A 17,230-nucleotide genomic window follows, 5' to 3' on the forward strand; every position below is an offset into this window, starting at 1 on the left:
AACTACTGGTTTTCATTACTTTGAAATTGATTGTTTTTAAATAATAAGCAGCTTGACAAGAAGCTCTACTTGTTCAACGTATACTTGGCTGGAGAAATGAAGCCTTGAGGAACAAGAAAAAATGTGAAAACGGGTTATAAGAGATGCCCAAGTTCGAGAGCTTAAGACCAGTTGGTGTAAATGGGTAGCACACAAAGCTAGCAAGTAAGAGATGCTGGTTCGAATCCAGTACTGGTCAATTCTCACATTAGTTGCGCCTGAATACACCCCCTAACAGAAACTACATCCTTAATTTGGTCATTTATTTTCCTCAGAGCTTCATTTCTACACCTTTTCATCTTTTAGGTTTTAAACAAGGGAGGACTCTTCTCCAAAGACGAGAACATTGGAGAGTTCAAAATAGACGTGGGAACAGTGTATAACCAGACTGGTCACTGTTTCTTTAACCGATGGGCTATCCTCTTCGACCCAGATGATGTGGCCAACGGGACTTCTGGCGCACTCAAAGTGACCTTGGGGGCTATTGGAAAAGGTGACGCGATCAAACCACCTGCCGACCCTGAGGGGGATGATGAAGTGATTGAAGGGTACTATGTTTGTTCTTTTACCATCTGAATTTTTTGATCAAATAATTTATTTTTTAAATTTTATTTTGCATAAGAACATTAGCTTTAATTTTATAAGCAGTAATTTTAGCTTTTAATTTTCATTAGCAATAATTTTATTTTGAATGAGAAACATTATCAAAAATAATACATTTTTAACTAATTTTTCTGAATAATTTTGCAAAGCTTTGTAAAATTGCAATTACCCGGGTCGAGATAATTTCCGAAATTTATTATTTAAAAAATTCGTTGAAATGCGCTGAATTTTGCAAACGAATTCAGCTCAAAAGCCTGAAAAAACAATGCGCTGAATTGTCTAAAATGCGCTGAAATTCTGCAAGAAACTCTCTTTAGCTGTCAATTTGTCAATTAGAAATGCCCATAATAAGCAAAATTTGGCACTACTAAAATCAGTACCTGAAGCGACTGGTTTCATTTGGGTTGTTCAGGAACGAGTTGCTCCCCCAAGGATTCCCAGTTGAGAGACAGCTTGCCCATTACAGAGTTAGGGTGTACAAGGCAGTTGGTTTGCCCCGGATGTCCTCTGGGATAATGGGCCAGTTCAAATTGGCGCTCGGAGACGTGAAGGACATGGTGGATCCGTATGTCGAGATCACTTTCAGCGGATTATCGGTAGGCAGAAATAAGCCAACGTCCAAAATCACCATTACCCCCCCCCCCCCCCCCCCCCCGTGTCTTCCATAGTCATTCCGTTGCGAAACGTTCAGTTTTGCGCAAAACGCACTCCTTGAGGCTTTTGTGGGGAACAGTCACGAAAGTATCAGAATGGTTTTTTTGTTAATTACTGAATTACTGAAGAAACGATATAGAAATCAAGTTCTCGCAGAAGCCATCTTACCAAGCACAATAACTAGGTTGCAATTAGACTTCGTAAATCAGGAATTAGTATTGTGAGGGCTTTTTATGCCATTGTTTGCAAATTACCCGGGTCGCCATTTCTTACTAGTCATACAAGGATCATAAATGATGTTATACAAAACATAACGTTTTTAATAGTACGATCCTTGCATCACGTCAAAGAAATCATATGTGCCCATTGTATGAAATCAAAGAAATTGTAAATGATCGCTGTAACTTTTCGTGGGAGAAAACCATATGAGAAGGCTTAATATTGTCAATCTTACTGATACTAAAAGAAGAGGGTTGCCCTCTTGCTGTAGCAGTTGTTAAGAAAATTGAAAAGTCCAGACAGACCAGGCAAAATAGGTCTATGTTCAGACAGTACCAGATGGACAGTTATTATATCCACACTTTGTAGAGTTCAAAAATATTCATACGTTCATCATGCGTTAAAAAATATCAAGATTTCATTTCGCTCAAAATGGTCTACGTTCAAACGAAGGTGCATTCCAAACGAAAATTTGCGTGCTTCAAAATTGAAGTTTTTGTCCTTTCATGTCCAGACTATTGTGCGTTCACGTCGTGCATATAAAACAAATTTGTGCGCGCTCCAAAATGGCTTTCAGCGGGGGTGAAAAAGATAATCAGATCAAACCAAATTTGGCATGGAGTATTCCCAGTGTAAATTGAGTGTGGAAAAAATTGAACCTAAGTTAACTTGGAAAAGCGTTAGGTTTTCATAAGTAAACTTTGCAAATTTTGCGAAAAATTTACTTAAAAATATTCCTCGTTCTAATTGGCGTTTTTTAAAAGAAAACAAAATATAGAATTTTCAGTCAAAAAACAAGGTGAACTCTTACTTTAAGATAATCATAAGCTTTTTAATCTTTATCTGATTATTTTTGTTATCAATATTTTAGTTGCGAAATTTGTCCTATCAGTTTTTAACATTCCTATTTCATCATTCAAATACGCCTCCACAGTTTTGCGTTGCAAATTTTGAGTCCACCCATCACTAGATTTATCTGTGTTTCTTATCAGCTCAAAAGTATTGATATTCAGTTTTCCCAGTTTAAAGGAGTCTGAAACTAAAAATTGTTTGATCTAGATTGCCTGCAAAAAAGTTAGGATTTCATAAGGAATTTCAGATGTTTTAGATAGTAAATGAAGTCCAATGTAAATGGAGTCGGTAACAAAAATATTGTATTCTAGAGTTTAGAGCCTTTATCCAGATTTCAAAATTTTTCAATGTTTAGGTTTTCGTGTTTTCAAATCTAGCCGAATAAAGTCCGAATTTGTGTTGCTTAGTATTAAAGAACCTTGTAATTCTGACCGCACTAACCCCCTGTTGCTGTCACTTCGACCGGGACTTAACAACTTTCGGTCTGCGACATCAGCCTGTGTAGGTTCTATTTCTTTTCACTGAAACGTTGATACTGTGTTTACCCACTAAGCATATTAAGGATAATGGTAAAATATTGGGGGGGGGGGAACAGAGTAGATCCAATGATCCCATATTTCTTTAACCTCACAAGAATCATCCTCAACATGCATTGGTTTACCCGCACAAGCTTATGGGGAAAAACAGTTCGCGAATGCCATTTTTTTATTAATGAGAAAATCTAACCTTCTTATAGTCATTTGCAAACAATTATGCTACCGCCGTATTTAAACATGTGAGATCCAGTATGAGTGACGACGATTACATCAAAGGTAATCAGACTGTCTTGATCGATCGCGCTAAAAACGTTTTGAGCGGCTATTTCAGTGAATTTGAAAGACGGAAGGTTAAGTTTTCTAAACCTATGACCTCAAATACTTGTATGTGTAGTATTACGAGAGCCGTTACAAATGAACGGATAATTAATCCCGCATTAGAGCGAACGTATTTAGGCGCTAATTAACCATTCTTTCGCCGCGCGCTAAACGAACTAACGCTTGTTAAGACTACCAGTACACAAGTATTTAAACAACTCAGTTCGACTTATTTAAATAACACAACTTTAGGCCTGGATCTCCTCGCTTATATCCAGGATAGAAAATGTACGTTGTTGAACGTAGGCGGCCTGTAAAACCACAGTTTCTTTTGATTTAAATTACTTCTGCTTTTGACAGTTGCAATGCAGATCTTTCCCCCCAAGTTCAATAAAGATGAAGCAGATTGCTTCAGGGGAAAAGACAATAGAGTCTCATAAAAAGCCCCCAAGAAAACCATAATTGTTGCGGTTTTAGAAGAGGGGAAAAGCAGAAAACAGGCGCCTACGAAATCAATAATTGATGCTCTCAGCTTTTTAGATTTTTATTATTTTTTGGAGTTTCAATAATTTCACCGTGAGATAAAAAAGAGTTAATTCTCTTGCCTTCTCGGCCAATAGGAAAATTAAGAAGCACCTCACTATGAACGTGAGTTTGTGATTCGCTCCCTATCAGCCCAAACGGAGCTGAGAGGAATTAATTGTTTCTCTCAGCGAAGTGGGACGGAATAAAATTAGAGAGACAGAAATCACTCCCAGAAGCAAGCAGCAGACAACTGCTTTCATTTTTCTCAAAATTTAACTTCACTTTTACAATAAAATAGTCGAACATAATTGTTTAATAACTTAGACAAATAATTCCTGATTTGATTTTATAACTTTCTTTTTCGACAAATAACATAACTGAAGAAACACCCAAGTGAACGATCGCCCAGCAGCTCACCTCCATTTCACCACTACACTACACAACTGGTAATTAGTAAGCTTGTTCATTTAAACTATCTATTTAATTAATTGAACTTTTCAGCCCCCCAACTATTTTAAATTGAGACTTATAGCACAGACAGGTCTTAGGCATATATCTTTGCCTTCGATTTGTTATATCTTTTGTCAAGTTTGACTGGCATACATAAAGAGATCCCGTATTGTGTGATCTGTAATAGCCCAGCCAAATTTGATAACTGGTGCGCCCAGAGGAAAGAATCACGCCTGAATTTTTGTTTTTCTATCCGATCGGATTAAAATAGTAAAATAACCACTAGCACAGAAGTGAAAGCACACTAGTAGCCAAACAAATAGAGTAATTTATATCAAATTTACGGCCGAAATACAGTAAATTTACATTAAAATAGTAACAGGCAACTGATTCTTTGCTCTTGTAAAATTGTTCTGACCCGGGTGGGGGTAATCTATGTCCGATTTTGAGTTTATTTATATAACAATTCAAGTACTTTCACAATTTATAGTCGAAATTTAACCAAAAATCATCCCCCCAAAACCTATTTAACCTAATTTTCACCCAGTTTTCATCAAATTTATGGTTAAATTTTAGTATTTACACTTTAAATAACCGAAATTCAACCAGATTTTCTCCCCCCAAAACATATTTAATTTGATTTTAACCCAATTTTCACCAAATTTATGGTTGAATTTTAGTATTTTCACTCTAAATAATTGAAAGTTATTTAAAATTCATCCCCCCATAACCTGTTTAGTCTATTTTTAACCCGATTTTGACCAAATTTATGGTTAAATTTTAGTATTTTTACTCTAAATAATCGAAATTTATACAGAATTTATCCCCCCAAAACTTGTTTAGACTATTTCTGACCCGATTTGGACCAAATTTATGGTTAAATTTTAGCATATGCACTCCAAATAACCAAAAATTATCCAAATTTCACCGCCCCAACACCTAATTAAACTAAACTTTAGCCGATTTTCACCAAATTCACAGTAGATTTTTAGCATTTTCACACTAAATAGCCGATTTTTAACCAGAAATCATCCCCCCAAATCATATTTAGAGTAACATATGTCTAAATTTTACTGAATTTTTAACCAAAATATAGCATTCTCAAACAATTTAAGGTAAATTTAACCAGAATTCATCCCCCCAATACGCGTTTAGTGTAATTTATATCCAATTTTCTACACATTTAAGCACACGTTGCTGCACTTTCACATTAACTAACCCAATTTTGGTTAAATATAAGCCTTCCTTAGTTGAATATTCACTCTGTTTTATCAATTCCTTGACCCGGGTGGGGTAATATTAATCAAAATTTAACCAAATAAACATCATTTTGACCTAAATTCTCAAATATTAACCAGATTTTAATAAAATTAACGTCACTTTTATCATAATTTAACGGATACTAATCACATTTAAGCCTTAAAAACATCATTCTTATCCAATTTTGACCAATATTACTCAAGAAAATAGCCATATTAACGTCATTTTTACACAAAATTAGTAAACATTAACCAAGTTTTGACCACATAAATCTCAATAAGGCTCAAATTTAACAAAGAATAACGGGATTTAAACTAAATTTTATCCCCCAACATAGATTTTTAGCCTGAAAATAACACAAATTGATGAAAATTCCCCATTTTAACCGGTTTTCACAAGTACAATTTCACCAATAGAGGTTTTAAACAGTGCATGGACCAAACTGGAATAGTTATTGTAGAACATCTTAATCTAACAGCAATAGAAAACACTAGAAGGGGTAAAATAACACGGTTTATTACTGACGGAATTACTTTCTTAGCTATTTTCTACGTGTTTGAACATAATTCTCCCGCTGATTTTTGTATAACTTATGCATCTGAGAACCCAAATTTTCAGAATTTACTAACTTTGTTAAAAACTAGAAACAGTGTGATCGAGATTCCCGCAGAAAATTTAGCCAATAATTAATTAAAAGAGCGTAAACTAGCCTTTTTAACCCAATTTGTACACAAATTTATCATAGAAAAGTTGTTGTCTCATGTTAAAATACGGTCATTAACAGACTCAAGCACTTTAGAAACAATATTTAAACACAATAATAGCTACAAAAATACTACTACTGATGTACTAAACATCCCGTACTAAACGTTTTTATACTGTCTTCTGTGTGTTTCATACAAAAATACAATAATAAAACAACAAAAACAATTGTTCTATGTTATTTATATGTCATATATTAAAGTAAACGTTCAAGATTTAAATATAAGTATTAAAGTACATAACGAAATAGGCAAAGTTTCATATTATTTAACTGATCAGAACAGAAACTTTTTATGCATTTACCATCACTCTTCCAACGAAACACAGACCGAAATCTACATTACTTATAAGTGGACTAACCCAAACTTTAATGAACTTTTGGATGCTCTAAGAAATCAAAACAGTGTAATAGAATTAGCATAAACGTTATCATCTAGCGTGTGGATGAGCCACCAAAATATAATTCCCCCGTTTGGTTTACAAATCTTAAAAATCATTAAACCCAAATACATCAACGTTTCTCCTGACGATCCGAGTTTACCAGATAGAGTTAAATTACTTATAAAAACAGAATTTGTCACACAAATTAGATTTTCAAAAATAAACAGATTTCACCAATACTCTGTTGAATTTAAACACTCTGAAAGCACTTATCCTTGGTTATTAAATTTTACCGTTGAGCAAACCGATATTTACTCTTGGGTTGAAATTTTTAGCACTGATAACGGCAAAAACTTTGAATTTAAAATACAATCATTAAACGGTCCTAAACAAATAAAATTCATAACACAAAACAAACAGTTCAACTTTCTACTTTAGTATTAGTGTTTTATTACTTAATTGTTATAACAAAAATATTTTTTACACTAATTACCCAAACTAATATTACTTTCGTATAAAATATTCTTTTCATATACTAAAACAAAAAATGGCAGCGAACGTTGTTGCGTACCCCGACATAGCGTTGGAGAATTTTACAGGTTTAGACCCATCTGAAGATGCCCAGGAATTCTTTAGTTTAATACAAAGAAAAATCCAATTCTCACTAGGAACAAGAGATCCTGCGGATGCTGATTTGCAAGCAGCATACGACGCTAGACAAAAAGCATTGTTTGGTTCGGTTTTGCGTGGGCCCGCAGCCCAATGGTTTGAAACCTTAGCACCAGGTTTAGCATGGAACGAAGTTAGAAATCAGTTCATTACCCGTTTTACTGATGCAAAAGACAAGTATAGGAAAAGAATTGAAGTCGAGAGTATTAAAAGGCAACCAGATGAGTTGATAAGAAGCTATACACACCGAGTAACAAAAGCAGTTGAAAAAGGATGGCCAGATCCAGATTTTAACAACGACTAGCGTAACGCTAAGTGTATGGAATACTTTGTAAGAGGATTAACGCCACCTACACTCAAGCAAAAGGCACATCAGCGGTTAATAGAAAACCCAGCTACAACTTGGCAACAATTACAGGATCATGTAGCAACTAAAGACTTAAGTTTTTCTGTTAGCAGTGAATTCACGGGTACTGCCTCAAGTAGTATCGACAATAAAATAGAAATAGAAGTGTTAAAAAACCAACTCACAGAAATTGCAAATTTAATGAAAGATCATAAAATAAACGCCACATACAACAACGACAATCCCAGATTCAAACAAAATCAGACTAGATTCTGCAAGTTTTGCAAACGTTCAGGTCACACAATAGCTTTCTGCTTTAAGTACAAGGACTTTAAAAACGAAAACCGAAACCCACCTCAACAACGAGAAAAGTTCACAGATAATTATAAACGTAGTAGGAGCCATTCACCAGGTCAACAAAATTACAAATCAAACAATTATGACAATCGAAATTCTAGGGACAGACAGACAAATAATTATAACCAAAATCAATCCAATTATCAAAACAACTCCAGATCAGACTACCGACATCGATCACCGTACCCATCAAACTCTTCAAACAATTACCGATCATCTTCTTACGATAAACGATCACAGGAACGACAAAATAACTATCAAAACAATTTTTACAGAGATAACAATAGGCAAAATAGTAGGGACAGACAAAGCAACGGTCCTTCCAGATCAGATAATCGATATCGTGATAGGAGTAGAGATTATGACAGGGATAGGACACCTACTAGACAAAACAATAATACTTATTCAAGAGATAGCAGTGAAGGGCGAAGCCCTCGAGTTCACTTTACCAGTGAAACTCCCAGAGACTATTACAATAATGAGAATCACAACGACGAGTATTTAAACTAGACAGGTCTCCGTTCATAAACACTAATGATAACAAAGCAAGTTACTCACATATTTATATTAATTTATACCAATCCGTCGGAGACAAAAATAAAAATAACGGCTTAGAAACACAGTTTTTATTGGACACAGGAGCATCAAGCTCTATAATTAATTACCACACTTATCTTGAACTATGTAAATTACAACACATTGAGATGAAAGCTTCAAAAAATCATACTTTAGCGGTTAATGGTGAGAAACTAAAACTTCTAGGTCAAATAACTTTCAAAACTTCTTTCGACATAGAAGGAAAGTATCAAGTGGAAGTTACCACATGGGTTTCAGCAAAAGATGGTTGCAAGCCGAATTTGTTGGGAATGGATTTCCTTGAATCTACAGTAAAATCTATTGACCGAACCACTCCAAAAATTGATTTAAAAACTTACCCCGAAGTAGCCGTCACATTATCTAGATACCAAACAAAAAACTATCCATAAATTAGCTCTTACAAAATTGTAACTCTTGACCAGCAACTACCATTAGCACCAAAATCAACTCGAGTAATATCAATTAGACCTCCGAATGAATTCTTCAGAAAGGGAACCTCCTTCGTAATTGGAAGTGAACTGCAAGCTCAAGGAATTTATACTTACAACGTTCAGTGTTTTAGAAAAGAAAAGGAATTACCAATAATGCTAAACAATCCTCAAAACAACAAGGTTGTCATCCAAAAGGGTCCTATTGGGCACACTTTAGAAGACATTGAAATTAGACAAGACCCAGAATTTTCTGTAGTTGACAATGTTGCATTCATAAACCACCTAATGAATAGTGACACTAATTGGGATCAAATATTCCATGTTAGTGAAAAACAAGGTCCAAAAATTTCAAAAATTCAAAATTTCTTTGCAGGCAAAACTCCTGAAAAACAAAAGAAAACAGAAAAGCGAAAAAGGCAACAAGATTTTACCAACAACTACGAATTAGAAACAGACTTTAGCGACGACCTAAAGGATCTTAAGCCACAATTAGAAACAACTGATGAGAACATCAGACCCGTTGAACTTCCCAAAGAAAAACTTAACAGATTTGACAAAACCGATCAAGCGTTTCTCAAAAAATTTGATTTCAGTCAAGCTGATATCAATGACGAAAACTTAGACAAGTTACTGAGGACTTTAACTAAAAATAAAGACGTTTACTCTCAACACAAATACGATGTTGGAAAGATAAAACAAAAGTTTCATGTTAAACTTTTACCTAATTCAACTTTGACAAAACAAAGACCATCCAAAGTACCATTACATTATCAGGAAAAACTAGAAAACCTTTTGGAACAACTGTGTAAAACAGGTATAATCCGGGAAATGGGTAATGATAAAGAAATGGGATCAGAATTTATTAATCCAATCATAATCCTACCCAAGGGGAACACAGTAAAACTGGTTATAGATGCCCGATATTTGAATTCAATAACAGATCTTAGTCGATATTCATGGCCACTAGAGCCAATCGGAAGCCTATTAACTAGACATAAAGGTAATTTCTTCACAACCAGTGATCTTTGTTCAGCTTATAACCAGGTTCCTTTAACTGAGGAAACTAAACAGCTGGTAAGCTTTGTAATTGGTCCAAAGCAATACACATTTGAACGCGGATTTTATGGTCTATGCGGTCTACCTAATTTCTTCAGTCGTATAATGACTATCCATTTTGCACCATTAATTAGAAAAAAACAAGCTATAACCTACATTGATGACACCATCATGCAAGCGCAAGATGAAACCGAAATGTTTGAAATAATTGACAAGTACCATGAACTTTTAAGGAAATCAGGATTGAAAGCTCAACCTGAAAAGACTAAATTTTTCCTTAGGAAAGTACAGTTCTTGGGACACGTAGTAGGTAAAGATGGGATACAACCAGTCAAGAAGCGAGTAGCAGATTTAAAAGCACTCAAGTCACCCGAAAACAAACGTGACGTCATGAGAGTTCTAGGTTGTTTAGGATTCTACAGCATGTACATCAAAAATTTGCATGTTGACTGCAAACCATTCTATGACTTAACCCGCACAGAAACTAAATTTGTTTGGACAACGGAACACGAAAAACTGTTTAACGACATTAAAAACAGAATTAGCGAAGATACTATCTTAGCAATACCTGATACTAAATACCCATTCCACGTGCATGTAGACGCTTCTTCTATAGGAGTAGGCTCAATTCTCGTTCAAGAATTTCCGGAAGAGAAACGAATAGTGTCTTTCAATTCTAGAATTTACACTAAAGAGGAACAAAAAATGAGTACCACAGCACGCGAACTTTGCGGTGTAATATCGGCATTACAAACTTATGAGCATTACCTAATTGGTTCTCCCCATCCTGTATACGTGTACACAGACCATAAGCCCTTAATGTATCTATGGGGTAGAAGAGGAAAACTCTCTCACAGGTTTTTTAGATACCAGTTAGTAATATCTCAATTTCAAAACTTGAAAATTATTTGGACTGAAGGAAAAAACTTAGCCTTCCCCGACATCCTAAGTCGCAATGTAAAACTTAAAGATTTGGACAAGTATCAACTTAAACACAAAAAGATACCAAAAGACATTAGTTTTTACGACAAGCATGGTAATGCGGAAAAATACTTCATTTTGCGTGATAATGAAAAGGGACCAGCAGATGATTTTTTTCCAATCCTAAAACAAAGCATAACGGGTATCGACAAATTCAGTTTCAAAAATGACAAAATGGTAAAGCAAAATTACGACAATAACCAAAACAGACTTTGCTCAATAAACAATATTTCGGAAGATTTCTCGTATGGTTCATCAATTAACCACTATAGGCGTCATCGCAAACATGAAATAACCCCTGTATCAGAACAGGAGGAAGACGAAACGTCTGATCACTATACAGAAATTGATTCCTACCCTGATGAAGGGATAACCGAACAAAATTTTGACCCAATTTCGGAATTTGAATTGTTCAATGAGAACCAGTCACCGGAATTAGACTTTGACAAATTCTACATTGATCAAACTAATACCACAGACTCGGAGTACAGATTCCCTCTAGAATACGATAAAGTTTTTCTCGTGAAAAATAGCACTTGTATAGGTAAAACCGAATTGGCAAAAAATTTCCCGAAAATACAAAAATCCAAGATGCAAGAGAACTCATCGATAAACTGACAATCTTCTCTAAAGAAGTTGATTTATATACATGGGTAATTTGTCAAGAGCAATTAAAAGACCCAGTGATACAACAAATTCGCCAATTAAGGACGAACAATAACAAAGACGAGAAGAAAATTGAATTCCGACAATCTAAAGCCATAATGTCGTACATTAATAACTTTGAGAAACTGAGTTTTGTAGGTAACATCTTATGTATTCAACAACAAACTGACGAACCAGATATTGAATACTTAAAAATTTGTGTACCACTGTCATTGTTCTTTAAAGTTTTTCAGCTAGCTCATTGTGAACTGTCAGGTCATGTAGGCTTAGATAAAACACTTGCTAATGTAAAACGATTTTTTTATTGGCCCGGAATGTATAAATGGATTGAAAACCTAATTGCTGATTGCCTTGAATGCCAAAAAAATAAACAAAAACGGAGAGATATCCACGAAGCACCCCTCGAAAAGTGGACTGATACAGTCCCATTCCCCTTTCATACGGTCCATATTGATCACAAAGGACCTTTAAATCCTCCGTCGAACGGTAAACATCATTGTTTAGTTATTGTTGATTCATTTTCGCGTTTCATTCAAGTATACCCTGTACGTTCCACAGACGCAGTAGACACCATAAAAGCTTTAGAAAAGTTCATCTTGTCTTTTGGAATACCACAAAAACTTGTTTATGATAAGGGTTCGGCATTCATGAACCAAGATTTTGCGAGTTACATTCATGAATTAGGTATAACACCCGCACCTCGAACTGCTTATGCGCCTTGGACTAATGGTAAAGTCGAGATCCAAAACAAACATCTAGGAGCACATTTCCGAATTTTTCTAGAACAAGCTCGAGGTAAATGGGACGAACTGGCACCAAAATTTGCTTTTTCTCATAATACGGTTCCAAATGCTAGTACTGGAATCTCACCTTATGAAATTGTGTTTGGACAAAAACCACAGATACCTCTGTCACTTAAGTTAGGACTCCTACGAAATTCACAACTCACATGCTCTTCCGAGTTTTGCAAAGACCTGCCTCTTCACAGGCATACCCTGCAAACTTCAAAAAACACCGAAATTGACAAACTTCTAAAACCAACTATTAACAATTCGTTGCTTATGCGAGAAAACCAATTCAAACAAATATACAATAACGCTTATAAAAGGAGCTTAGAAAACAATAACCGCGCACATAAACATAGAAACAAACACAAATTAGGCAAGCCACTTGAGGTTGGACAAAAAGTTCTAATGGAAAACCATCAAATTGAGTTAGGAAAGTCAAAAAAACTACATGAACTAAGATCAGGTCCTTATACTATAGACAAAAAACTAACCAATGTTAACTATGAATTAACTTTAGATAGCAACCCGGCCACCAGGAAGGTCGCTCATAGAAATCACCTAGTCGAGTACTACCCAGCTACTGAAACTATACCAGAGTTAACCCTAGAGTATGGTATAGATAAAAATAATTGTGACACATTCTATAATAATCTAATGACAAGTCAGATGAATAAACTCAACAGTCCCTTGATTAAATTCTCCTTCCAAAGCCCCACTAACACCGAATATTTCCCCGTGGATAATTTTATACGAAGAGACTCCCCTGTGCAGAACCTCGACCCTGACCGAACACCTACCAATTTCGGTTCTGGATTCAACGAAGCAAGTTCAGGTGGTCGTGACAACCCACCTCCAGTCCAAACACAACTGCCTAGCGGCAGTCGAACAAGAAGTTCAACTCCTTGCCCACAGCACAATTCTAGAATACCTCTAGACCCTAATTTAAGTCCTCTCCGCCCTAATACATCGGAACAAGGACCTTCTAATTTACAAACTTTAGAAAATAATAATAATAGGCGAACTTCTAGTCGCTCGGCCAAGCCGCCATCACGTTATCAAGCCGGATTTACTTAATTTTGTTTTAGGTACCAAAACCCAGTCAACATTTTCTGGACGTGCCTATTACTACAACTCTTAGCCTTAACTCCCGGCTTGAAGCGCTAAAAAAACAGGATGAAAAGATATCTTTGTTTTGAAAAACTCTATTTTTCTTATTTACTTATAAATCTTTTCTACTTTTGTACTCCTTTTATAGTTATTAACTCTACTGAACCCCTCCTTGACGATATTAATGATGTATCTAACAAACTAAGGGTCATTCATTATGACTGTTCTAAAATGAAGGAAAACAAAATGTATGCTCTAACACAAGTTTCTCCTTGCAAAATCACACCCGAAAACATTCAGATGGTTGATACACATGTAACACTTTACCAACGGTCTTATCGGACCTTCGTCAAAGCTCTTATGTGCAAAGTCACTGCAATGCTCATTCGTTATAATTGTGGTATGTTTTCCCATTCTTCAATTGTACACAACGCTCCAATAATAACATATGATATTATTGTTTCGCCTGAACAATGTTTAAATGCTAACAAAACTGGAAAAATTGCTTTTACAGAATTTGATGATGATGAAATGGAAATTGATATAAAACATGGAATAAAAACTGTCTCCTATAAAAACCAGGGAGTTGATCTTGAAGGTGAATCATCAACATCTTGTGATAATCGTGGTCAAATTAAACACTTCTCTTTTGAAACCCTGATGCAAGAAACTGTATTCGATATTGATCTTAATGACAGAACTGTCTATAACAGTCAAGGACTAAAACTTCCTTGTGCCCTCTCAGAAGGAGGTTGTCATTCGACATCACTCGACCCCTTTGCATACAATTGGGAGGCACCGGAAAATTGTATAGTTACTAAAAGATTTTCACAAAACGCAAAAATGCTAAAACATGAAAACGAACTTGGTAACGTACAGTATTTCATAGTGAGTGATGAAAAATCGGAAACGCCCTATGAAGGACCAGGAACGTATTCTCCTGCTGAAATGGATATAAAAATTAGAGTAGTTGATGAAAAGGAAAAGGTGTGTGGAAAACCTGAGTTTATTTACAGAACAAATTTAGATTCTTTATATGTTTCTTATACAGGCGGATTTAATATGAAAACTGGCAAACCTTATAAATCAAAAACTCAACAATTTTTTCATAAACTTCGTATTGATTCTGACAACAGCCGAAGTGTAAATGGGTTTAATAGGAAGCCTTCAGATGATCAGATCCGAACATCCGACAATGGTTTTGTTGCATGGGAACACTTAGACAAAGACAAGTTAGACTATGATCTTAACCCTGCGGTAAAAATGGATTTTGTCATATATCATAATTACATGCAAATAAAACAAGCATGGAAAGGTTTGGTCATAGAGCAATGCGAACTTGATCGAACACAAAAACAAATGATACTAATGCAGGCTATCCAAAATAATCGTTTAGCTGGATACATGTTAACCGGCAACCGCTCGATGTTCTTAGACACAGATGGTAGCATAGGTTGGCTGTACCACTGTCCAAAACGAAACTCACCACTTAAGGTTCTTGATCAGTGTTTTGATAGGATTCCTATTCACTATGATGATAGGACAATGTTCGTCGATCCAATTTCTCGACAAACCTATCCATTTGCTAATGAAGTAAATTGTATTGGAGGCTACAAAAATGCCTACCAATTAGATATTGATAATGATAATTCATGGTACCATTTGATGCCAGCACCTGTTCCTTTACAACCGCCAAAAATATTCTCTTCAAGAGTTGTTAGTTCTGTTCCAAAATTTACCGGTTACGAATCACAACGTGCCGGAATTTACACACCAAATCAACTAAAATCTTTTTGGGACAATATCTTGCATTCGGAAGCATCGAAATCAGTTCTGACAAAAATTTCAAGAGAAGTTCTAGAAGGAAGAAGCATAGACTACTCTCAAAAAGATATTTATGCGTCCGCGATGGGCGTAAATAGACAAATTTATCTAGACTCTCTACTCTCACCTACATTTTTTACCGAGCAGTTTAAAGGCACTTTTGGAATTATCACTTTCTATTTGGAAAAAATTGGAGTTTATTTTGCTTGTTTCTTGTGCATAAAATTCTTAACTGATGTAATCGTAACAATCATAAGAGCGTTCGAAATCCACAAAATATCCAACAAAACAATGGGTTTTTGGAAAATTCTATTAGGAGCAACATATAATCTTTGTATCTTATCGTTCTTTACACCGGTATTCTCTAACGAAACCAAACCGTCGGCCCCACAGAACAACAATCATTTTTTACCGCTTAGTAATTATCAACCTTACAGCACAATAGAAAAAACTTACAAATGCGTTGAGGATCAACCAAGAGAAAATAAAATTGACGAGCATTGTCATACAGAAAATAATAAAGTAGAATACCCAAATCTGGCGTCACATCAACCACAACCACAAAATGATGCAACCATTCGAAGTGTGGTGGCACCTCCTTAAAGCTAAATAAAAAACTCATCTTTTCCATAAAATAAAAAAAAATATATTTGTGTTAGACTCTATAAGTTAATTAATATCTTGTTTAGATACACCTCAAGGATGCTATGCTATGCAGCCCAAATTCATAAAACAGCCTAACGCTTTATTCATTCGATTTGGACAATACACCGGACAAATATTATCATCAAGTATTTCCGATTTAAAAACTACTGTCACTATTAGAGTTGCATCTTTCTACTTCAGTGACATTATAGACTTGGACGTACCGTATTCAAATTTTCAATACTTCTCATTGTTAAGAGCCCTGATTGATGACACAATTACTTTTGTAAACATTGGAGTCGAATACAAAATTGTTTCAAAGCGTCTGAAGAAAAATATTATTAGACTTTGACTTTTCCTGTAAGAGACATGTGTGGATTCCTTTCTTGCTTTTTATTTCTTATAATCCATTTTCATCTATGTAATCGCAACTAAGTCTATCTAGCTATTGCCTGCACTCTTCCCCTACTCCGATTTTGCTACATTGAATCCGATTTATATATTATCTATAAATATCAATCGTTGTCAATAATCCTCTTTTCAGAAAAAATTGACACACCCTTTTTTATCCTTTTTTTTACATTTACAAACTTTTATACATAGTTTTGAAATGAAGAACAATAAGTTAATTAACAACTAAAACGCTTCCATTAATGTACTTTTTGTTTCAAGATAGACTCGTTACAATTTATCAAATAAAGAAAACTTTTGAAGAAAATCACGGAGACATTTTCCCTCAAATTGTTATAAATTTTGAGTTTTGGGACACTTGGGAAAGCGATACTGTGATTTTAACCCCTCATTCGTTGTATTGGAATTATTTCGTGTATTTAGCACAATTCGACCCTAATAGTTTGCCAAATGAGCTAGATCAGCAACATGATTCATTTAACTAATAGAAACTTACAAATCAGAATCGGAAACCAAAATTTTGAGCTATTAGCCGTATACTATGTTTCCGCTATAAGTATAATGACTTTCGCAAAAAAACCCATGACAAATACTTACAGACTTTTAACTATTTTCATTACTCATCCTCAGTTCGCCGAATTCACCATTTTTCTAGCATTCAAAGAGAACTCGGTATTTCAAGTACAACACCCAATCTATATTGCTTAAGTATCATTCTAAACTATGATATTTGCAGTTAACAATAAATTTGTA

At 35.0% G+C, this 17,230-nt stretch overlaps 2 protein-coding genes across 4 annotated transcripts in view; one reads left to right on the forward strand and one right to left on the reverse strand.

The window, feature by feature from the left end:
• The window catches only part of LOC142340602 (putative pterin-4-alpha-carbinolamine dehydratase), a 305,724-nt gene that overhangs the window by 55,998 nt on the left and 232,496 nt on the right, over window positions 1–17,230 (reverse strand). The window lies entirely within an intron of this gene.
• The window catches only part of LOC142340595 (otoferlin-like), a 126,906-nt gene that overhangs the window by 12,969 nt on the left and 96,707 nt on the right, over window positions 1–17,230 (forward strand). For all 3 annotated transcript variants that reach the window (XM_075391270.1, XM_075391273.1, XM_075391272.1), the window contains exons 4-5: window positions 346–587; window positions 1,055–1,238. In XM_075391270.1, coding sequence (XP_075247385.1) covers window positions 346–587; window positions 1,055–1,238 — 426 coding nt within the window. The remainder of the gene's footprint in view (window positions 1–345; window positions 588–1,054; window positions 1,239–17,230) is intronic.

Source organism: Convolutriloba macropyga, chromosome 6 (genome assembly GCF_964194025.1).
Source record: "Convolutriloba macropyga chromosome 6, txConMacr16.3, whole genome shotgun sequence".
Classification (NCBI taxonomy): Eukaryota; Metazoa; Xenacoelomorpha; order Acoela; family Convolutidae; genus Convolutriloba; species Convolutriloba macropyga.